Raw genomic sequence first — 25105 nt, forward strand, 5'->3', positions numbered from 1 at the left:
GTTGTACTAGATGGCTATTAAATCCTTTTCAGCTCTAAATCTATGATCCTATGAGAGCTTGTGCTTTAGTGGCATAGTCGTCAAGAATCCAGGATTACCCACGTCAAAATGAGGAGTCAGAGAAGTTGCTTTATTAGATGAAGCATATTCATAAAGATTTATTTTTTAATCATGCCTTTAAAAGACTTATTGCTATATTATGAGCAGTATTAATGGATGGTGATTATCAGAATAAACAATAAACATTTACTGATCACAAGGTAAAATTGTTCAGACAATTTAATGTCTGAATTATTATGCACACTTAAAATGTATTCTATAAATTGAATCCAAAATATGTTGTCTTATAATTAAAACTCCTAAAATACAAATGCAAGCTGATGAAATATTTAGCTGTTTACCATAAGAAAAGTATTTGAATTGTAGAATGTATTCCAAGGCTCCATAAATTTGACCCTGTTTACATAGGCATAGAACAGCTTTCTTGTGCAGACCACATTCATTGTAGATAATCTGGGCTAAAGCCAGGCACTTGGATCTGCTGTAAGGATTTTGTTCCCCATATTGACAAATAATATCCCCAGCTTTTTCAGAAAATGTCAACCTAAGAAAAGACATCAGTAAAATTCATATTAGAGATTTGCTGATAAATATATGAAATTCTAAAATATTTTACAATCCAATAAAATACAATCTGATTTTCTATAGGATTTAAATTTCCCATGACAATGAGGAACTGATATTTTTCTATCTGTTCTTAAATATATTTGATTAAGCCAATGCATCTGAATCTGGTTTTGGATGTTGTTTTTTGCTTGTTTGTTTGTTTGTTTTTAGTAGGGAAGAAGATGTTTCTGATAAAATTTAAAGTATCAGGCTATATATATATATATATATATATATATATATATATATATCTCCAATAGGAATCTTTCATAGTCTGGAACTTTTCTTTAGACTTTGTTGCCCTCTATAAAATAGGTTGATGATAATGTGACTCTATTCCTCACTTTAAAAATTAGTAGATTTTATTTTTTAGCTTTTTCAACCAGTCTAGTTTTTATTATATCTAATAGTATTTTCATTGTTTATTAAGAGAACTGAACAGACAATAGCAAAAGTAATAACGAGAACAAGGATATAGAACTAAAATGGGACTTGAGAACTATGTTTAATATTCTGTTTTTCCTTTGATTTGGTTTTGTAATCATGACCAAATACTTCTATCATTACATCTAAATTTACAGTAAAAATTAATTACCATGCTGAAATATCAACAGGAAGATAGTATCAAAAATAGTGAGTTAACAAGAAAGAAAAGGGGGGAAATACTGTTTTAAAAATCTGCTAGAGATGAAGAAGCAACAAAAGAATGGCCATTGCTTTGTGAAGTTGTTTCAGAAGGTGAGACAATTAACATGGGTTTTTATTTAATATCATATGATTTTGAAGGGGTTGTTTTATAAAAGTTAAGTGAATAATTATAGTAATTTTTCCTTTATAAATATGTTAGCTATTCTGGAGTGATATAGCATACTTCTCAGATTGGATAAAATGAGAGAAAAAATGAGAAATTTTGGAGGGGATGTGAAAAAACTGGGACACTGATGCATTATTGATGAAGTTGTGAAGTGATCCAACTGTTCTAGAGAGAAATTTGGAACTATGCCCAAATGACTATAAAATAGTGCATATACAGCAGTGTTTCTATTGGGCCTATATCCCAAAGAGAGGAAAAGAACCCACATGTACAAAAATGTTTGTAGTAGCCCTTTTTTGTAGTAGCACGAAGCTGGAAATTGAGCGATGTTCATCAATTGGGCAATGGCTGAATAAATTATGGTACATGAATATAATGGAATATTATTGTTCTATAAGAATTGACGAGCAGGCTGATTGTAGAAAAACCTGAAAAGACTTCCATGAACTGATCCAAGTGAAGTGTGCAGAACCAGGAGAACATTGTACACAGTAACAAGATTATGTGATGATCAAGTATGATGAATTTGGCTCTTCTCAACAATAAGATGATTCAAAGGAATTCCAATAGACTTGGGATGGAAAGTGTCATCTGTGTCCAGAGAAAGAACTATGCAAACTGAACATGGATCAAAGCATAGTATTCTCACATTTGTTATTGTTTCTCTGCTTGTTTTTTTTTTCTTTCTTGCGTTTTTCTCCCTTTTTCTTGTATAGCATGATGAATATGGAAATATGTTTAGAACATATTAAGAACATGTTTCACATGTTTAACCTATATCAGATTGCTTGCTGTCTTGGGGAGGAGGGAAAAAGGAAAGAGGGAGAAATATTTGGAACACAAAGTTTTGCAAAGGTGAATGTTGAAAACGATCTTTGCTTGTATTTGGAAAAATAAAATACTATTAAAAATAATTATGTTAGCCAAATAAACACTTTGGGCTTCTTTAGAATTAATGCATTAAATTTCAAAAGACATTAATTCCAATCCCTAGTTTTTCATAAATTACACTTTGATAATAATTTAGTTATATATACAAGAAAAACATACAATATCAGCATCTGTAGATAAGTGATAGTTCTTAAGTAGGCTGAAAGAGAATCACAATTCATGCTCTAATAACAATCTTCTAGTCTCAGAAGATCCTAAGTGAGCTAGCTACAGTTTCATCAGTTTCAGAAGAAAGAAATTCAAAGCCCTTGACATTTCCTTAATGCTGTCTCCTAGTATTCCTGGAAGGTTTCTAACTGCCAGACTTATACTATCTGCAATAGCTTCCAAATTGCAATCCTATATTACTCCACTCTTGGACTTTTCTATTCCTATTCTCTTACAACTGAATGCTTCTGGAGGAATTCTTGCAATAATATTAACTAAAAATGTTAACTGCTTCTCTCCTGAATTACCTTTTCCAAACCTTCTGTTTCAAGATCCATAAACAATTTTTTGGCCTCCTAACAGAAAACTAAAATCCTACTTTAATGACTAAACTTATTCACTACAAATTCCATCCTGCTTACATGGCCCTTTCCTTTGTTCCGGTCTTTGGGAAGAAGTGTATGGTGTGGTGTGTCTGGGAAAGACTAGCCCTTCCGGGGTGAGGTTGTTTTTCCCCTTTGATGTCCACCTGATCTACCTCTTACCTGTGGCTCCAGAAGCTGTAATATTCACAGTAGCCATACCCCAGTAAACTGTCTCAGCAGACGGGCTAAATCAGGTTGAGGATAACCAAAGGGCCTTAAATTCTATGGTGAGTTGGGGGGGTATATACCCAAAGTATGTAAAGACTTCCTGTGGAATGAGTGGATTAAAAACGTTTGTTCCAGCCATGAAGGCAAGTGTTGTGGAGGTCTCAGAATCAGTTGGACAGTGAAGCCCCAAGGGCAGGCACTGCCCCTCAAGCCATCATTAGTCCTCTCGACTCTGTCCTGCCACCGGACAGACTCTGAAAGAGGGAAGCCAATGACTTTGTGCACCCCTGACTTGCTGAAATCCAATTACCCCGAATCAAAAGACATCACCAAGAAAAGGGGGGGCGGGGAGAGAGTGGCTCTTGCCATGAGGACAAGGACTCTTTTTATGTCCTCAATCCCACTCCTGACTCCTATAAAACAAAATCAAACATCCCACAAGTGCCCAGCCTTTGTCTGAAGACCTCTGCCACAGAGCTTGGGGAAGATCCTTCCCTCAAAGGCAGCCCACTCCATTTTCTGATAGCTCTGTTAGGAAATCTTCTCATCAAGTCTAACTTTGTCTCTTTTCAAGTTTTGCCCATTGCTCTCCCTTGGTCTTTCTGAAACATTTCACACTATCGACCACCTTTCTGCCTGGATTCTTGTTCCTCTATGTCATGGACTCCAACTGGAGCCCTCTCACATAGTTAAAGCTAAAACTTAAAGCTATTGCGCTATGCCATTTCTACATGACAATATTTCAAATACTTTTAGACAGCAATTATGTTCAATGCCCAAGGCCACCCTCAGTTGTCTCTTGTCCAGACTAAGTATTCTCACTCTCTTCACTTAATCATCAAATGGCTTGAACTAGGAGCCTTTCATTCTAGTTTTCCTCCTCTAGACTCTTCTTCAGGTAATCAACCTCCATTCTATAATATTGTTTCTAGGTTGGAATCTCTAGTCTGATTAAAGCAAAATACAACATCACAAGTCCTCTCTAACACAATGGATAGAACACTGGACCTGGAGTCAGGAAGAACTGGTTCAAATCTGTTCGTAGACACTTACCTGTGAGTGTCAGTTAGCCTCTGCCTCAGTTTCCTCATTTGTAAAATAGGGATCATAAGGGCACCTATCTCCCTGGGTCATAGTGAGGATCAAGTGAGATAATACTAGTAAAGAGCACTGAAAACCTTAAAGCACTATGTCAACGTTAGCTATGAGTATCTTAATATAACTTTCAATCACATGAGCTTTTTCACTTATACTTTTGAGTCATATTGAGTTTATGGTTCAAATAGAGCATAACACTTAAAATTTATTTTTAAAATTAATAAAAAAATCCAGAGACAAAACCCAATCCTCCCCAAAATGTCCAATGGACATGAATGAAGAGGAAAAATAATTAAGCACTACTATGGATCAACTATTATACAAAATACTAAAAAAGCAAATACAAAAGGGAGATGTTTGCCCTAGAATTTACCTTGTCTTAGAGGGATTCAGCCCATATAAAGAAATGATGGCCATGAAAGGGAGTTTTGGTATGAGATAGCATAACAATAGATATGTTCAAAGATAATTGTAGCAATATTGTTATCACAAAAACTGGAAATAACCATAATGTTGCTTTGGAATATTGGCTTAATAGGTGATGCAGTGGATGGAATGATGGACTCTAGAGTCAGGAAGATCCGAGTTCAGATCTAACCTCAGAAACTTGCTGACTGTAGGTCACCCTGGGCAAGACACTTGACAGGTAGCTCTGAAATAATATTGTAAAACACTTGCAAACCTTAAAATATTATGTAAATGCAGATTATTATTATTCTGAATCATTATGGAGGCATAAAGATACCTGGAAAGACTTATCTGAAATAATATGAAGCCAAGAAACCAGGACCATAAGGATAATATATGGCATAGTTATTATACTTGTGTAAAAATACAAAGTATGCATAAATATATAGAGATGAATGGATAAGTTTAAAGGGAATGGGAGAGGGAGAAAGTGGTAAGTTTTTTTTTAAATCTATTAAAATTTATGTCACCAAATAGAAATAGTTGTAAATAATGTTCAATTAGTTTTGTCAATGTTTAAAGTTAAATTCATAATAAATTGCTTGTGTGTATATGTGTGATCCATTTGACAATTAGGGACCCAGTATCTCATACAATGGACCAGATTAATTTTAGGGCTATCTCTATAATAAACTCTTTGGCTCATATCAAAAGGATTTCATTTAAGAACACAAGACTGAGCTGTTAGCCTTCCCTCAAGCACTGAGATTAATGACGAATCAAATATAAGAGGTTTTATGTAATCTGATAAAACACAAAATTGGCTTGTACCAAGGGACAACCCTTGTATTCTTTCCACAGAGCATTAAGGAACCCTCTCTTCCAGTGAATTCCATCTTCTCTGTGGATTTATAGTGGCCAGAAAAGAGAAGATCTGAGTCACTTCCTTATACACTGAGTCCTTGCTCTGCCAATCCTACTTATCCTTTGGAGCTGTGATGCTTTGGGCCTCTCCTCAGGCTGGATACCTTTATTTTCTCTCTCATCATCTCTTGTCAAGGTTCAGAACCTATTTCTTCTCTTTCATCAAGGCTTTTTCTCTCTCTGTATGTCTGTCTGGCACTGGCCTCTATCTGATAGATTTTCCTACAGAAACCTCACAGATATTCAGGCATCTCTCCATGTATATGTAAAATCCAGCTTTTCACTATTTGCCTTTATGTCTCTTCATCTCTCTGTCTGTCCTTCAGGTGGATATCTCCTTAGCTACAGCTCACCTCCCTATTTCTTTTCCTCCTATACGGAGGAGGTCTTTTCTCTTCTGGGGGACAGTCTCAGAGCAAAGGTACTGAGATTCTGAAGAACCTTTTCTTTTTTTCTCAGGAATTCCTTTCTTCTTGGACCTTTTTTTGCTTCTACTTCTTTGTAATGGCCAGGTCCAAGGGCCAGCACTAGTTTGGCGCCTTAGCATTCATTTCCAAGGAATCAAATTACTACTTTTCAGTCTTATACACCCTGACTCTGCAATCCTTCGGCCTTCTTGCTGCTCCTTAACCTTAACACTCCGTCTCCTGATTAAGCATTTTCACTCTGTTCCACGTCTTGAATTCTTTCTCCTCGTTTCTGGCACTTGCCTTCTCCTGCTTCCTTCAAGTCTCAACCCAAGCCCCACCTTCTAAAGTATTCCCCAGTCCCTCTCAATCTCAGTGCCTTCCCTCTGAGATTACCCCTATTCTATCCTGTATAGAGTTTGTTTGTACCCAGTTGTTTGCATGTTATTTCCTTCATTAGACTATGAGCTCTTTGAAAGCAGGGACTGTTTTTGCCATTCTTTGTTCACTCCACTGCTTGGCACATTTAATAATTACCAGTTGGCTGACTGAATATAGATTTCACAATAAAATTCTTAAGTAGAAGGAAAATACTGCTGATACAACTTTGAAGCTACAATCTTAATTAAATAATTAAATATAAAATTAATTAAAATAAAAGGCTTCTTCAGCGACAACAGCAAGGACCTAGGACAAGAATTATCAACTTATTTAGGACAGAACACACAGTGAAAGCGCTCATCTGACTCCTCTTGGTGCACGCCTAACAAGAGATAAATATATACATATATATATGTATTGTGTGTACACACACATGCGTATATATATATATGTGTGTGTGTGTGTGTGTGTGTGTGTGAGTGTGTGTGTGTGCATAAATATGCACACATACATGTAAAGGGCTGAAACTCTGAATTGATTCACTGAGGTTGGACAACTGAGCACTTAAGGTTAATTACAAATTGGACAATACTCTATTAGCATATGCTTGAAAAAAGGCCCTTCCTACTATTCTGTGCTGGTTCAATCTTTTGGTGTATACAGAGAATTGTGGGAAGGATTAGGCGGTGGAGTAAGACAAGCCAGAGTCACTTTGGCAATAGAAGAGAAGGGAGATCGTGGAAATCCTACATCCATCCAATTCACTTCTACCCCTAAAGACCAAGAATAAAGACCAAGGACTTTTGCTTATCCTGCCTCTGGCTGATTCTAAGGTATCCAGGGTGCTAAGGTATCCAGAGGTCTTCACACATATACACATCCCTGATAGCTTTTTCTGCAGAAAACTCTAGAAGTAGAGCCCCCAAAAGAAAGTAGGACTGACACAGGAGGGAATTACATATGAAGAAATTATCTGAATCTTTCTCTTTGCCGGCTACAAGTCATATACACTAAGCAGGCTGTCCCAAGGATGATTTTTAGGACATTCTAAATGGATACAAAGGGAAAGAAGGACTCACAAAAGGGGAAAGTTGCTTAACACCCTCTGGAAAAGAGCAGATGGATTTCCTAGATGTTGTTTAATCATTTTAGTTGTGTCCTACTTTTCATCACCTCATCTGCAGTTTTCTTAGCAAAGATACTGGAGTGGTTTGCCATTTCCTTCATCCTGGTTTATAGATGAGGAAACTGAGGCAAATAAGATTAATGTCCCTTGCTCAGAGTCAGACAGCTAATGTTTGAGGATAATTATGAACTCAGGTCCTTATCACTCCAGGCCCACACTCTATTCACTGCATTACCTGGCTGCCCTTTGCTGGATACAAACCTATTTTTTATTTTGTCAGGATAAATAAAACTTACTTCACATTTTATACTCTATTAATTTGAAGAAAAGCTAAGAGGTGATTTTGGAGAAACAAAATGAATCAGATTTTTATGTTTCTAGAAGAAACCCTGTCAGAAGTCTGAGCCAAAGGGTTTATTATTATTCCCTCTGGTGAATCTAGCCCATCATGTCAGAAGTTGGGGATCTGGGTGGCATATGTGTTTCACATATGTAAAAGTGACTTATTATTCATTTAACTTTGAAAATCAATAAAACCAAATAGACATTCTTTATAACTATTTGCATTTGAACACTTGGATTTTCAAGTAAAAATATTAAAGAACTGTAGCCTCTTTGATTCTGGGACACCTCAGGGAACTCGTTATCAGCTCTGGACCCAAACTGCCCATTTTTGGCCTCTGTCCTCACTCTTGGGATCTCCAGGGGACCTCTTGATCTTGCCTATGTGCCTGTGGCTTCCTTGATTCTGAATTTTTCCAGGCTATATTGTCTCAGTCCTGGATCTAGGACTCTAGGATCTGTTTTTGTCCTAGAGCTATCCACTTCAAATTATGCTTTCTGGAATGCCTATTCCAGTTAACAAACTTGTATTTATTTTTAAACTTTTCCTTTATCTTTCCATCTTTTAGCTCCCAGAGACCTGACTCCTTCCTAAAGACATGGTCACTCACTACTCTGTCTAGTCCTGATGGCACTTTCACTTTTCCCCTTCCCCTGCAACTCATTAGTCATGAGAGGGGAAATGCTCCTCCCTGCAACTTCCTAACTCTTCCTCTACCATTTACTACCTATCTCAGTAATCTTTCCTTTGAAATTCATTCAATCCATAATTATTACCCAAACACTCTGCTAGCTGCTATATACCCTAGTGTACTCCACTATACCCAGTACACTCTACTTCCTTCCTCAATGCGTTCTTGCCTGACTTATAGTTACAACCTTTCTTTTGTTCCCAGTTCATGCCTTCATAGGATACTAATATACATAATGTTACTCTCCCAAACATCCTAAGTTCCCAGTTCCTTAATTTTCTTATTACCCATTATCTACTCCCCCTTCATCCACTTTAGCTATACAGAGATGATCATACCCTTGATTTTACTATGGCCCACAAATATTCTATTTCCATATTCATGAATTCTGGAATTCCTTTATCTGATCAAAATCAATCAATTTATTCCTCTATTTCAGAATCCCTACCTAAGCCTATTCTTTGTCCTCATCTAGTCTTCAAATTACTCCTCCCTTCAGTTCTTTCCTAGTTTATCACATTTTGTAATAGTTTTACTCTAAATTCCTCGGTAAATAAATTCAACTCTATATTCTCCTCTACTCTTTTTTTTTTGCAAAGTAAATAAAGATAAAATTAAACTGATATAAAGAATATGTAGGACAAAACTTACAAACAACAATAAAGTACATTGTACTCTTTATTGTAAATTTCATGTAGTCAATCAATTTTCATGGAATGTTTTTCTTGATTTTTGCTCTACTCTTGTTTCTATTAACTTGCCTATTAATGTTCATGCTGAATTAAGTTTTTCACAAGGCCAACTAGATGGCCCTATTAAATCCAAAATAATTTAAAATGTTGTTATCATTTCTGTTCTGGAAAAGAATGAGTTTATCTGCTTAATTAATTTCAAGCAACAATCATAGGAAGAACATTAAATTTATTGTGTTTGTAAAAGTTAAAATGATTACTTTTATGAAAACATCCTTAAAACTTATTTGACTTAAATCTTCAATTTGAGATTCATGTTTTCCAGGACTCATTTTTATATTTTTCCAAACTTTTATGGTATATATTAATTTTTACTTTTGGAATGTAACTATGATGCAATTGAAGGTAATAAAAATTGCTCAAGATTGTCAGTTATTAAAGCAAGAAATTAATTTTAGGAAATTGCTTTACCAAAACAGAATAAAAAAAGAAAAATGGAAGTAAAATTTAATATGTGTTCACCATGTAGCAACATATTGCCTATCTTGGCTCCATATAGTATTATTCCAATATTAATAATTTTATTTTTATTTTTATTAGATTGGTAAAAATGGAATTTTATCAAGAAATAATTTTTAATGATCTATTTATTTTATGGGAAATTTTCTAACAACTTATTTCCTAGTATTGTATCATCAGAACAAAATGCAATTAAGTTTCTTTCAGTACATATTCATTATTAAAGTCATAATCATTTAAATGTTGGAGAAAGTGTGGGAAAACTGGGATACTAATGCATTGTTGGTGGAGTTGTGAACTGATCCAACCATTCTGGAGAGCAATTTGGAACTATGCTTAAAGGCTTATCAAAATGTGTATGCCTTTTGATCCAACAATGTTTCTATTGGGTCTGTATCCCCAAGAAATCATAAAAAAGGAAAAAGGAGCCATATGTACAAAAATGTTTGTGGCAGCCCTTTTTGTAGTGGCAGAAAACTGGAAACTGAGTGGATGCCCATCAGTTGGAGAATGGCTGAATAATTTATGGTACATTAATCAGCAGGACGATTTCAGAGAGGCCTGGAGAGACTTACAGGAACTAATGTTAAGTGAAATGAGTAGAACCAAAAAACAAAAAAACAACAACTGCATTCAGCAATAACAAAATTATGTGGTGATCAAGTCTGATGGATGTGGCTCTTCTCAACAATGAGGTGATTCAGGCCAATTCCAATAGACTTGTGATGGAGACACCCATCTGCAACCAAAGAGAGGACTGTGGGGATTGAATGTGGTTCACAACATATTTTCACATTTTTTGTTGTTGTTTGTTTGCTTTTTGTTTTCTTTCTCATTTTTTTTCCTTTTTGATCTAATTTTTCTTGTGCAGCATGATAATTGTAGAAATATATATAGAAGAATTGCACATAATTAACATATATTAAATTAACATATATTGAACTATCATGGGGAGGGACTAGGCAGAAAGGAGTGAGAAAAAATTTAGAACACAAGGTTTTGCAAGGATGAATGTTGAAAACTATCTGCATATATTTTGAAAATAAAAAGCTACTATTTTAAAAAATAAAAACTAAAAATAAATCACAATCATTTAAAGTAGAAATAATGTATGTATTAAAATTTCTTTTTATGTTTTTTTTAATTTTCTCCAATTACACGGAAAACAATTTTTTTACATTTTCAAAATGTTGAGTTTCAGATTCTCCCGCATTAAGAAAGTCCATGTGAAGTTATACAAAATATTTTCATAAAAGTCATGTTGCAAAAAACCCAAAATCAAACATATATCTCCCCCTCAAAAAGAAAAAGTTTTCAAGAAAAAAAAGTTAAAAAAAATATGCTTCAATCTGTAATGAGACAACCAAGTCCTTCTCTGGATATGGATGGAATTTTTCATCATAAATCCTTCAGAGTAATCTTGAAATCTTTGCCAAGAACAGCAAAGTCATTCATAACTGATCAATTCACAACTTTGCTATTACTTTGTACACAGTGCATTTCAAGTACATTTTACTTTGCTTGAAAATCACGAAGGACTTTCCAGATTTTTCTGAGAACATCCTGCTGAACATTTCTCAGAGAACAATAGTATTCCTTCATTATCACATACCACAATTTATTCAGGCATTCCTCATTGATGGGCATCCCCTCAATTTCCAATTTTTTGCCCTAAGAAAAAAGTTGAATATATGTTCTTTTCATTTTTAAAAATCTCTTTGGGGATTCATGCTTAGTAGTGGTATTGTTAGGTCAAAGGATATGTTTGATTTTTATAACTTTTGGGGCAAAGATCATATCTTTTAATCATTTATCAATTAAGGAATGACTTATTTTAAAAAATAAATTTGATGAGTTCCTTATACATTTGAGAAATGAGGCTTTCATTAGACAAACTTGTTTCAAAATTCTTTTATTAATTACTATTGCTAACCACATTTCCCCTGTTTATTCTATTTTCTCTCTTTTTTTTTTCCTTTCTCTTTCCCTCTTCAAAAGTATTTTGCTTCTGACCAGCCCTTCCCTCAATGTGTTCTCTCTTCTATCACCCTCCACCTTCTCTTATCCCCTTCTCTTCCTACTTTCCTACAGGGTAAGATAGTTTTCTATATCCATATTGAGAGTGTATGTTTTTTCCTTTTAATCTGATGAGATTAAAGTTCACTTACTCTCCTTCCCTTCTTCTTTTCCCTTGTCTTGTAAAAGCTTTTTCTTGCTGTTTGTATGGCTGATAATTTACACCATTCCAACCTCTCTTTTTCCTTTTCTCCCAGTACTTTGTTCTCACCCTTGATTTGATTTGATTTTTAAGATGTTATCCCTTCATATTTAACTCCCACCTGTACCCTCTGTGAAGGAGTATCCATACTCCTTCTAACTGCAATAATAATGAGAAAGTTCTTATGAGTTACAAGTATTATTTTCCCATATAGGAATGTAAAAAGATAAGCTTTATTAAGTCCTATGATTTCCGTTTTCTGTTTATTTCGTTATGCTTCTCCAGAGTCCTGTATTTGAAAATCAAATTTTCTATTCAGCTTTTCATCATGAATACTTGAAAGTCCTCTATTTCACTGAATTTCCATCTTTTCCCCTGAAGGGTAATACTTATTTTTGCTGAGTTGTTGATTCTTGCTTGTAATCTTAGTGCCATTGCTCTTCAGAATATCATATTCCAAGCCCTCCAATCCTTTAATGTAGAAGTTGTTCAATCTTATGCTAATCTGATTGTGGCTCCACTCGATTTGAATTGTTTTTTTTCTGTATGCTTGCATTACTTTCTCCTTGACCTAGTAGTGCTGGAATTTGACTATAATATTCCTGGGAGTTTTCATCTTAGGATCTTTTTCAGGAGGTAGTCAGTGGATTCTTTCAATTTCTATTTTACTCTCTTTGAGTCTAAAATATCAGGATACTTTTACTCAATAATTTCTTGAAAGATGATATCCAGGCTCTTTTTTTGATGATGACTTTCAGGTTGACTAATAATTTTTAAACTATCTCTCCTGGATCTATTTTCTAGGTCAGTTGTTTTTCCAAAGAGCTATTTTACAATTTTTTTCTATTTTTTCATTCTTTAAGTTTTGTTTTATTTTATCTTAGTTTCTCATAAGGTCATTAATTTCCATTTGATCAATTCTAATTTTTAAGGAATTATTTCTCTCAATAAGCTTTTGTACCTCTTTTTCCATTTGACCAATTTTGCTTTTTAAGGCATTCTTATTTTCTTTTGCACCTCTCTCATTTCTCCTCCAAATTTTTCCTTTGCCTTTCTTAATTGATTTTTAAAAAATCTCTTTTGAGCTCTTCCAAAGCCTAAAACCAATTCTTATTTTTCTTGGAGGCTTTGGATGTAGAATCTTTGACTTTATTATAATTTTATGGGTATGTATTTTGATCTTCCTTGTCACCATAGTAGCTTTCTATGATCACAATATTTTTCTGTTGTTTGCTCATTTTCCCAGCTTATTACTTGGTTTTTAACTCTTTGTTAGAATAGGGCTCTGTTACCAGGCAGAAAGTATAATGTCCCACTCTGTGGGCTGAGAGGTCTGAAGATCACTGCCACTGCCACGAAGTTAGAGGCCCCTATATCCTCCCGGTCCTGGGCTGGCAGGATCTGTTCCCTAATTGCACTCCAGACCCATCCCATGCAACAGACACTTCTAGCCAACCTTCCAAGCCACCTTCATCTGAAAAAATTGTTCCATTCCATATTTTTGTGGGTTCTGATGCTCTGGGATTTGTTTAAAATAATTATTTTAAAGTATTTGAATGGATTTGAGTGAGAACTTTGGTGAGTCCCTACTTTCACTCTACCAACCTGGCTTCACTGAAAATACAAATTCTTTTAAAGCAATAAATAATATTAACCATATAGTACTGCCCAAATTATAAATCCCTTTAGTGCTTTTCTTTGAAATTTTATTTGTCCTATCAATTATGATAAAGATTTTTGTGTTCTACTCTATATTCTTAACTATTTTTATCCTAATTTCTTTATTAATGTGTTGTACTATTAATAGTAATAATAGCTTTTAGTTAGTGCTGTAAAAGTTGCAAAAGGCTTCACAAATACTCTTATATTATCTTCACAACAACCCTAATATTATCTTCATTTTACAGATAAGGAGACAGAAACTAAGTGATTTGCTTGGGGTCACACAGCTAATTAAGTGTCTGAGGTAGGAGACTTGAGAACTCAAGTCTTCCCAAATCTAAACCCACTGTTCTATCTACTGTGCCACCTTGTTGTATCATGTTATGTAAGTAAACAATTACCTGTATCCTATTTTTTCTTGTAATTCTATTGTTCCCTCAATATTACATTGTAAATAGTTCTGAAAACTTTTGATGAATCTTTTCATAAATCTTTTAGTAGAAGCTTTAGAAATATTGTGTTCCCTATTTTTTTTTTCACAAAGTTGCCTAGCAGTTTTATGACTGCCTTTGGGAACTGCTTAATTTCCTACTACATTCCTTGGATACATCGACAAGTTTTCCTGATGTCACCTCTTACATGGTGAACCAAACAATCCTTACATCTTAATTTATTTTGTTTCATTTCAAGCCTTTGTACTTTTCTGAAAACATAAATGCTTATTTTTCACTCAGTCATCTATTTTTCCCTTTAAAAAAACTTGACAGTTTTCTTCAATGATTGATCCTTCAACAGTTCAAAATCTGACTCTGTTGACTTTAATGCTTCCCCATGTTTTCTGTTTTTATCTTTTTCTGTTTTTATGTTACACACACACACACATCTCACAGATATTATGGCATTTTAGGGAGAAAAATCTTTCAAATACTGTGTTGCTTTAATCATGAACTTGGGTTTAAAGAGAACTGCATTGTTCATTACTATTAAAATTGTCAGCTGTAGAAGGAACTTCACTAAAGGATTCATTCCTGTAGAAACATTCCAAGAAACAGTAAGATCAAGATCTCAGGGCTAAAACTCTTTAATAACTTTTTTCCACCAAAAAAAAAAAAAATCAGGATAAATATCTGAAACAACATTGAATGACTTTCCAAAGATTACTCAATCTGCATATCCTTAAAGTAAAATCAGGATGAAGATGAATGCCTACTCCAGGAGAACAAATTATCCAGGCATAAACTCTATTTGCTTCTTCTTGAGGCTTAAAATGAGAAAGAGCTATTGCCATTGTTGCTGAGACAAAATGACTTCTCTCCTCTTGAGTCTATTACCATATTATTCTATCACTGATCATGCTCTACCACGCCCCAGCTTTGGATTACTCCCACTAGCCACTGCCTTTTTCCACTATTCTTGTCCTGCTAAACAAAGATGGAAAAAAATTACAAAACCATGCCAATGTGTAGATTAACTACACATTTATGCTATCTTATCTCAACTGGGCCTTTACTATAGCAAAGCAATCTTCTTGCAGGTCCCTGATACATTCACCAGACACTTTTCTAAACTTTTTCATTCCTTCTCAAATTTCTTATAGAATACCTTCTTGCCAACCTCTTAAATGATATCCTTGCTTTATACATCACTGAAAAAATTGATCTTCTTAAAAATCAAGTCTGACCATGTCATGTCATTTGAGTATTAAATAAATTCTAGCAGAACCTAATATCTCCAGGACTAAATATAAAATGCTGTTTAGTTTTTAAAATGCAACAAAATCCAGCTCCTTTCTACCTTTCCAGTCTTGTTACAATTTACTCCCTCCAAGTACCCTACAATACAGGACACATTCACCTTCTCACAATTCCTCAAGCATCACATTCCATCTCCCAACTCCTTATATTTTCAGATGGATTCTCCCTTTTCCATTTCCATCCCATAATTTCCCTGGCTTCTTTCAAGTCTATGAGATGTTTACTAACTTGATCTGATTTCTTATTCTTACCCCTCTTGCGGTTTTCAACTTGCTGATGATCTAATAATAATTCCATGTTCAGTAAGATTTTCTTGACTAATTGTTATAAAGGTCTAAAGCAAGAATTAAATTGCTGTTTTAGTGATCAAAATTCTGGGTTAAAATAAAAATGTTAAGGAGAATAGTATATACTCTTTAAAAACCATGTCAAAATAAGTTTAGCCCTGTTTCACTTACCTCTGCCGGGTGACCCAGTGTATAACTAGATCCAACCGGTTTTCCGATAATCCACATTTAATTCCTTCCAGAGTCAACTGAGCATTAACAGATTTTTTAGCAGCACGACTTGTGCTGAAAAGAGCCTCAAAGAATAACAATAAAGGAAGAGTTTTCCCTTTAATTTTACCAACATCTAGAGAGAGAAAAAATAAACTGTTGAGCCAAATGTTTTAGCCAGTATCATTTACTTATTTCATTTCATACTTGGTGTTACTTTAAAATTTGTGAAGATGATGAAAAATGCTATCTACCTCTAGAAAGAGAATAAACTCTAAATGCAGATTGAAACATATTATTTTTCACTTTGTTTATTTTTGTGGGTTTTTTTTCCCAACATGGCTAATATAAGTATATGTGGTGCATGACTCCACATCTACAATGGATATCATATTGCTTACCTTCTTAATGGGTAAGGTAGGGTCTGGAAGGAGGAAGAAATTTTTTTTAAAAAGTGAATGCTATCAAAATGAATAAATTATAAATAAATAAATAGAATAAAAAATAAAATAAAATTTGTGAAGAAATTTTATAGTTTAAGAATAATTAAAAGACTCCAATTTTCAAGAAAGGGTTAGCATTTATTCTCCAATTTAGACCATAATTGATGTAAGCTAACATTTGAAATTGCTAGTCATTTTCAAAATATGCTAACTCATTCTATATCCTTATTAAACTTTTTAATTCCACCAGTATTGGTGCATTAAGAAAAAATATATGCAAGGCTCTAACGTAAATTAAATGCTAGAGATATGAAGATAAAAAGAAAATGCAGTTCCTGTTCTCCTCTTCTCTTACATTCTTCTGGGAAAAAACAACATGCAGTGATAAATAAATATGAGATAAATTAAGAAAAGCAAGAACTCAAATGATTAGGATAACAGGGAAAAGTCCTCATAAGAGATAGCTCCTGAACTTATGAGGGAAAATGCTATCCACTTCCAGAGAAAGAACTAATGGAGTCTAAAGCATACTTTTGTTTAAAAAAAAAAAAAAAAAAAAAAACCTTTTTTTTTTCTTTTTCTATGTTGAATATATTAATGTAGTGTCTCAAAAACTTTACCTTTGCAATTTATGTCAAATTAAAATGAAGTTTTGCATATGTTTCAAAGACAAAATACATTTAACCAAAAATCAAAAATTTTTTTAAAACATCTTTTTTAAAAAATTGAAGTTTACCCACCTCATTATCTCTAAAACTTAAAGTTTAACATTGTAAAGGACTTTAGAAATCATCCAGTCAAATCCTTCCCTTTTACCAATGAGGGAGCTTATACATAAAAATGTCGTGATTTGTTCACAATTTTGCTGTCTCGTGGATAAAACAAAAAGAACTTATAAAATGTTTATACATTCAATATACCCATGACAGGCATCAAAGCATAGTTAAAAGAGACTGTATGGTTTTTCTAACATCTCCATGTTGTGTGACCCTAGACAAGTCCCTTAACTTCTCAATGCACTAGGCATCTCTCTAATACCATAAACTGCTAATTTGCATTCATAGGAGTATGCTCCCTAGAGGGAGTTCCCTCTACCAATGAAATCATAGGTCTATTCATTCCCCTCCCTTCCCACAGCACCTTTCAACAACAAAACAACAACATACATATATATATTTCAGATGGATTCAGAGAGAGAGAGAGAGAGAGATCTTTACCTTTAAATTTCTTCATTGTCCCCACATTTCGAAGAATTCCTCTAGGACTGTTCACCGCAAAAATAGCTGCAGACTCATAATCACCATTTATAAACAATTCGTTGAACCTATTATATTTTGTAATGTTCACCCCCCCCCCAATAAAAAAAATGAGTTAAATGGTCTAATACAGATTAAAATAAAAAACAATATAATAAAATATACAAACACATTTCTAGTATTACCACAATCATCTCCAAATACCCTAATATTACATTTCTAATTCTAAAAGGTAGCATAATAGGTAGAGTATTGGATGTGGAGTCAGGAAGACCTGAGTTTGAATCCTATCTCATATATCTATTGGCTGTGCGGCTCTGAATAAATCAGTTAATCACTCTCTGACTCAATTTTTTTCATTTAAAAAAAAGGATAATAATTACACCTATCTCACAAGATTATTGTAGAAATCAAAGATAAGGTGAAGTAATACATGTAAATAGCTTTGAAGAATTTAGTGTTATGTAAATAGTAGCTATTATTATTGTAACATTATTATTAATTTGTTGGCTAGCATCTTATTTCTTTGTTTTTGCTGAGGAGTTGGGGTTGTGACTTGCCTAGCCAGGATCACATAGGTAGGAAGTGTTAAGTGTTTGAGGCTGCATTTGAACTCAGATCCTCTTGACTTCAGGGCTGGAGGCTCTATCCACTGAGCCATCTAGCTGCCACATATTTTACTTCTTTAAAGAAGTTTAAGATGACAGTCTCAAGTGCTCAATGAATTTACAATATGCTTTGCCATTGTTTCTTTAATAATACTAGCAGCAACTTTTGGAAAAGAAAATGAAAAAGGCAATATCACTCTTCCTATTCAAGAAATTCCAGTGGCTCCTATTATCTCCAGGATCAAATATAAAATCCTCTTTGGCTTTTAAAGCCTTTCACAGCCTGGCCCCTACCTGCCTTTCCAGTCTTACACATTACTGCCCTCTATATTCTCTGGGGCCACACACTGATTGTCCCCTTTGCTGGTCCCTGTGTTCCCCATCTCCCAGCATTTTCATTGGTGGAATCCTATCCCTGGCATTCTCCATCCTCATTATCACCTTGTAATTTCTCTGCTTGCTTTCAAGTTTCAACACCAAAGCCCCATCTCCTGCAAAAAACCTTTCCCAGTCCCTGAGAGACTATAGACAATTTATCAAATACATATCTTAGTTGTACATAGTTGTTTGTATGTTGTCTTTAGACAACATAGAATGTGAGCTTCTTGAAAGTAGGCATCATTTTTGCCTTTCTTTAGCACAGTATCTGTCATGTGACAGGTAATTGATAAATATTAGCTGACTGACTTACTGATAGGTAGCAATTAATTCCCAATTATTTTTGGACCAAATCTGTGATTTAAGTGGCAATGAGAATTTCCATAAGAAATTTCCAAAAAAAAGAAAAAGAAATTTCCTTTACCAATACCTATCAGTACTTGCTTCACAACTTGTAGTCTTAGAGAACTGCCTAGAGCACTGAGGGTTTAAGTGACTTGGTTTGGGTCACCTGACAGTATTTATTATTTTGTCAGAGACAGACTTGAATCCTAATCTTGCTGAGTCTGAGGCTAGCTTTCTATCTGTTTTTCATCATTTTTTTTTAAATTAAAGCTTTTTATTTACAAAACATATGTAATTTTTCAACATTGACCCTTGCAAAATTTTCTGTTCCAAATTTTTCCCTCCTTCCCCCTCATCCCCTCCCCTAGATGGCAGGTAATCCAATACACACAATTTATGTTGTAAGAGAAAAAGAATTCCTGCCCAGAAGATCAACTCTTGGAAGAATATTAACTGAGTTTAAAGTCTAATTAGAGATAACAGTCTCCAGAGTACTTGGGATTCCAAGCAACAAATACTCAATGTCATGTTTAAATAACATGATAATTCAGATGAGATGATAATGAAGTTATCTATTCTCTCCTTTCAGAACAAAAAGAGCTCTATATTTTTATATAATTACTTAACAAGGAATACACAGCCCTCAATAAACATTTTTAAAATCTGGCAAGATCAAACATCAAAATGTTGTTTGAAAATGACAAAATGATAGATGATAAAATGGGCACTTTTGGAGGAAATTGGAAAGACCACTATGAAATGTTTTAAAGTGAGCTATGCAGAACTCTGAAAACAATTTACACATGATCAAATTATAGAGAAAAAACATTTTTGAAAGTCTTTACTGTCAGGATTCTTACAAAGTGCTAAGTAAGTGGAATTGAGGAGACAGTGGTTAAATCTAATTTAGCACTGATTTAATCCTACAACAAATAATGGTTTCCTAGTGATATAATGATTGGTGTATACTCAGTGTGGGGCATATAAAGAGGAGCTGTCAGGACCAGAAAGGACAAGCCCACTAGAAGCTCTTGGAGGAGGAGACATTCATTCCATTGTCCACCATTGTGCTGCCTGGAGGCTGAAACTAGCAGAGGCAAAGGACTAGTAGCAGGAGCTCTTGAAACTAAGGAGAGAGAAAGGCCTCTAAGAAAACTAACTGGGCCCAAAGAAGGAGCCAAGACTTGGAAAGAGACAATAAAGGATTTGGACTTTAACTCCTGGCTGCATTCGGGGTAATTACACTGAACTGAAACTAAGGCTGCCTCCAGAAACCCCCCAAGAAACTTGCTCCCAGAGAACATTACATTTTGGCACCTGAACTTGGGATAGACAGGATCCTGATTTCAGTGGAAAAGTCTCCTCGACCCAGAAATTAGGGTGAGTACAAAAATATGCAAGGAAACTTTGTTAAAGGGTTAAAATTGTACTTCATCTAAAATGGGACTGATGTTTAGAAAACAGTCTTCTTTTCCAATTCAAGGAAAATGTGTAGAGAGCATTGTCAGACTTATGAAAAGCCAAGGTTTGATTATAATTTGGGAGCTGATCACTGAACTTTTAAAAATGTATAGTACACATAGTCTTGGTTCTCTAGGAAAAAAGAATTGGATCCAGATGAGTGGAAATTAGTAGGAGAGCAACTAAGTGAATACTAAAATTCCAATTCAAACTCAGTTTCCAAAAATACACTTTATATATACAATTTAATACAACTGGCTTTAAGAAATTTTATAAGTACTAGAATAAGGAAAAAGAAGCAAGAGCAGGAGGAGGAGGAGCCAAATAAACTAGATGAAAAGGATGAAGAATCAGATAAGAATGGAGTTAAGTACAATTTTAAGTGTGGTGCTTCACAGCAAGAGAAATTAGGTCATTCCATATCCCCTGACCTACTTCCCTCAATTAATCCTTCATGGGTGGAGGGAGAAGGAGGAGGGGGAGAGGCAGTAACACATTCAGCACCTCCTATGAAGCAGCCTATGAAAAGATTACAAAAAGCACTGGTTAAAGCAAAAAATGAAGGACAGGATGTATCTAATTTAATAAATGCATACCTTGCAATTGAAGAGCTTGACCCTTCAGGTCAACAAACGAAAAGATACACTTCTTTGATTTGGAAAAAATTAAGGATTTAAAAGGTTGCTATATCGTCATTTATTTTATGGGGCTATATCGTCTTATATTAGAATGTTACTAGATAATGTGGCTTATGAAATCCTAACCCCTAGTGATTGGAAATACATAGCAAGGACATGTTTAGAACCTGGACAAAATTTATTATGGCTTTTGGAGTGTCATGAATTATATAGGATTCAAGTCCAACACAATAAGCAAACTGGAGTTAATATACAACTCATCTTTGACCAACTAGCAGGTGAAGGTCAGTATGCAGAGAATTCAGCACAGATTAATTACCCCATAACAGCTTATAAACAAATTGCTATTGTTGCTATAAAAGCTTGGGGTTCCCTCCCAGGGAAAGATGGAACAGATTGATTATCCCATAACAGTGTATAAGCAAATTTCTAAGGCTACAATAAAAGCTTGGGGTTCCTTCCCCAGACAAAAAGATTGAGGAGAAATCTTCACAAAAATAGAGCAAGGTCCTTATGAACCCTTTGCTGATTTTGTGGGACGTTTACAAACAGCTGTCACAAGAACCATTGGAGAAAATGCAGCTACAGAAATAATTACAAGACAACTGGCTAAGGAAAATGCTAATGAGGTTTGCAAAAGAATTATATGGGGACTACACAAAGATGCTCTTTTAGAGGAGATCATAAGACGCTGTGCCACAGTAGGCACAACTGCTTATTATACCCAGACTATGATGAATATGGGAAGACAGAGTCCCTCTTGGCAAGGGCCTTCTAGAGAAAATCACCAATGTTTTCAGTGTGGAAAAATAGGACATCTGAGAGTCCACTGTAGGTATAGAGATAGAGTGAGAAGACAGGACTCTGAGAGAAGACCTAAAACCCTATGTCCAAAATGCCACAAGGGCTTCCACTGGGCTTCAGAATGTAGATTGACCCAAGGAAATGAGAGGAAGGGCCCAGCCCCAAGATATCATACAAAAGATAGGTGGGACATGCTGGCGGTTGAGTTTACACCCACTGAGTCTTTAGAAGGTCAGGACTCTGATGTGATCAACCAGCAAAAAAGCAATCAGATAGCAGAAAGGGATTATATGATCAACATCCAAAAAGCAATCAGATAGCAGAAAGGAATTACAATTAGAGAGAATACAGGCTTTTTAACCCAACAGAAGGGCAGTGTCCAGTGAGAACACCTCTAATATAATATGCAGCTCCAATGTAATTGCCAGATGATGGGGAGAAATTCCACAAGTGGCAAATAGAAGGGACTAGATAGGTTAATTGCTTGGGAGAAAGGGTTTTCTTGTATCTCTACCGATGGAGAAGGAATCAGATGGATAAGGAAATAGATGGGTGGCAAAGAGCACTCAGAGAGAGATAGAAAAAGAGAAAAACCTCAAAACAAAGGAGAAGACCTAAGAACAAAATCTATAGGAATCATTGGATTCCCTAACACAAGATGAGACTGTCACAGGATTTGAAAACCAGCAGGAATCATTGGATTCCTTGAGATGAAAAATTTTTGATGAGACTATTGCAGGACTTCAAAACTAACAGGAATTATTGGCTTCCTGGCCATGAACTAATGGACAATAGATTCCTTTTGGACTATTTCTAAGACTTATGGACATGTATAATTCCTCATTTTGATTCATGTTATTTGTTACATCACTACTAGCCTGTGTTATGTTACTATGTGCTTGTGTAATTTATGTAATTATGTGTAATACCTCCCATGTTGATATTATGTGTACCTGTTTAAAGTGAGCCCCTTCAGAAACCCGCTAATCTGATTTGATTTCCCATTTTCTTTGGTGTTTTCATCTCCCTTCCTGAGAAGTCAAGGAGGGCAGGATCGCTTCCTTTTATGGTGTTTTCACCCCTTTTTTGAGCAGCCAGGGAAGGCGTGATCACCTCCTTTATTGGGGTTCTCACCTCCTTGAGAAGTCAGGGAGGTCATGACCACCTATGTTCTAAAAACAAAAGAAAAGCGGGAGATGTTAGGATTCTTACAGGGTGCTAAGTAAGTGGAATTGAGGAGACAGTGGTTAAATCTAATTTAGCATTGATTTAATCCTACAACAAATAATGGTATATAGTTATATTATAATTGGTGTATACTCAGTGTGGGGCATATAAAAAGGAACTGTCGGACCAGAAAGGACAAGCCCACTAGAAGCTCTTGGAGGAGGAGACATTTATTCCATTGTCCACCTTTATGCTGCCTGGAGGCTGAAACTGGCAAAGGCAAAGGACTAGTGGCAGGAGCTCTTGGAACCAAGGAGAGAGATAGGCTTCTAAGAAAGCTAACTGGCCCCAGGGAAGGAGATAAGACTTGGAAAGAGACAATAAAGGATTTGGACTTTAACTTCAGGTTGCATTTGGGGTGGTTATACTGAACTGAAACTAAGGCTGCCTCCAGAAACCCCAAAGAAACCTGATCCCAGAGAACATTATATTTTAGAGAATATTACACTTTACAATTCTAATTAATAGAATAATAGGGAATAATTTCAGAGGACTAATTTTGATTATGTCAGAGAGGGACTTAAAATTCAGAGTAAGACATGCGATTTTGGATATGGGCAATGCAGAAATTTGCCTTACTAGACTATTTGTACTTGTTGTAATTTTTTTTAATTGTTTAAAAGAAGGGAAGGGACCAGGGAAGTGGGAAGGAAAAATAATTATAAAATAATTATTTCCAAAGAAAAGATACAAATAATATTAAATTGAAAAAAAATCAAAATTCTAACTTTTAGATACAATCTTAAGGTTGACCCATGTGTACAAGGAATGAAGACAGAAAAGACATGACAAAAGATGTCCCAAAAAGATAGACAAGGTGATAAGTTAAAAAAAAAAAAAAAAAACAGTAGGGGAGGGAAAAGGTCTAATAACATAACTAAGGAAGACTTTATAATGACAAAACTAGGGTTAGCTAGGTGATGCAATAGAGCACCAGCCCTGAAGTCAGGAGGACCTGAGTTCAAATCTGACTTCAGACACTTAATACTTCCTAGCTGTGTGACCCTGGGCAAGTCTCTTAACCCCAATTGCCTCAGCAAAATTAAATAAATAATGATAGTAATAAAGACTAAGGAAGAGTTAATATAACACAAAGCCTCCCTTACAATAAAGCAATTAAAAGTTAAAAGTAACTTCTGATCCTTATATTTAATATTCTTGAGTATTCAGCAGTAAGAACTATAAATAAGGCTAAAGATGCACTAATAGAGTGCAGACCTACTGACTAATAAATTAGTCAATATGTATTTGTTCTGTGTCTGCTATGTGCCAATGCTAAATTCCGGGGACACAAAGAAGGGCAAAAAATCAATCCCTGCCCTTGAGTTCACAATCTAATGTAACAGAGACATGCAAATAATTATGTACATAAAAGTTACATAGAAGATAATCTGGAAGTAATTGACAAAGAGACCTCTGTATTAAGAATTAAAAATTAAGAAAGATCAGAAAGGTTTCTTGTAGAATGTAGGATTTTAGCTGGAACTTGAAGAGAAGCCAGGAGGCTGAGATGAGAAGAATTAGGCCATTGTCACTGGTTTGAAGAGTAAGCTGTAAGGTGAAAGAAGACTGGAGAGGTTGAGATGGGGTGGTGACAGGTTATGAAATGCTCTAAATACCAAATGAAGATATTATATTTGTTTCTAAAAATGACAGGGAGACAATGGAGTTTATTGAGTAAGGGGCATAGGCAAAATGGTCAGAATTTTTAGGCTACATTTTCCCCTTTAGGAAAATCACTTTGGAAACAGAATGGAGGATTGGAATGGAGAATCAACCAGCAAGAGTGTTGTAATAACCCAGGGGTGTATAGGCAAAGGTCTATCTCAGGGTGGCAGCAGTCTCAAGGAGAGAGAAAGAGCAAATGCAAGAGATGTTGCAAAAACAAACTCGACAGACTTTGGCAACTGATTGGCTATAGATTTTAGAAAGAGTTATGACAGCACCTGGGTTGCCAGGCTGAGGGACTGGGAGGATGGTGCTGATTTTGACAGTAATAGAGAAATCTGGAGGGGGGGGGAAAGTTTAGTGAGAAAGATTATGAGTTTAGTTTT

The 25105-nt window shown here is 35.0% G+C and overlaps 1 protein-coding gene across 1 annotated transcript in view; it reads right to left on the minus strand.

Moving 5' to 3' along the window:
- CLHC1 (clathrin heavy chain linker domain containing 1) overlaps positions 1 to 25105 on the minus strand; it is a 64907-nt gene that overhangs the window by 9370 nt on the left and 30432 nt on the right. The window contains exons 8-10 of the mRNA XM_051975304.1: positions 17552 to 17658; positions 15853 to 16027; positions 402 to 604 (exon numbers count right to left, since the gene is read on the minus strand). Of these exons, the coding sequence (XP_051831264.1) occupies positions 402 to 604; positions 15853 to 16027; positions 17552 to 17658 (485 nt within the window). The remainder of the gene's footprint in view (positions 1 to 401; positions 605 to 15852; positions 16028 to 17551; positions 17659 to 25105) is intronic.

Source organism: Antechinus flavipes, chromosome 2, assembly GCF_016432865.1.
Source record: "Antechinus flavipes isolate AdamAnt ecotype Samford, QLD, Australia chromosome 2, AdamAnt_v2, whole genome shotgun sequence".
In the NCBI taxonomy this organism is placed as follows: domain Eukaryota; kingdom Metazoa; phylum Chordata; class Mammalia; order Dasyuromorphia; family Dasyuridae; genus Antechinus; species Antechinus flavipes.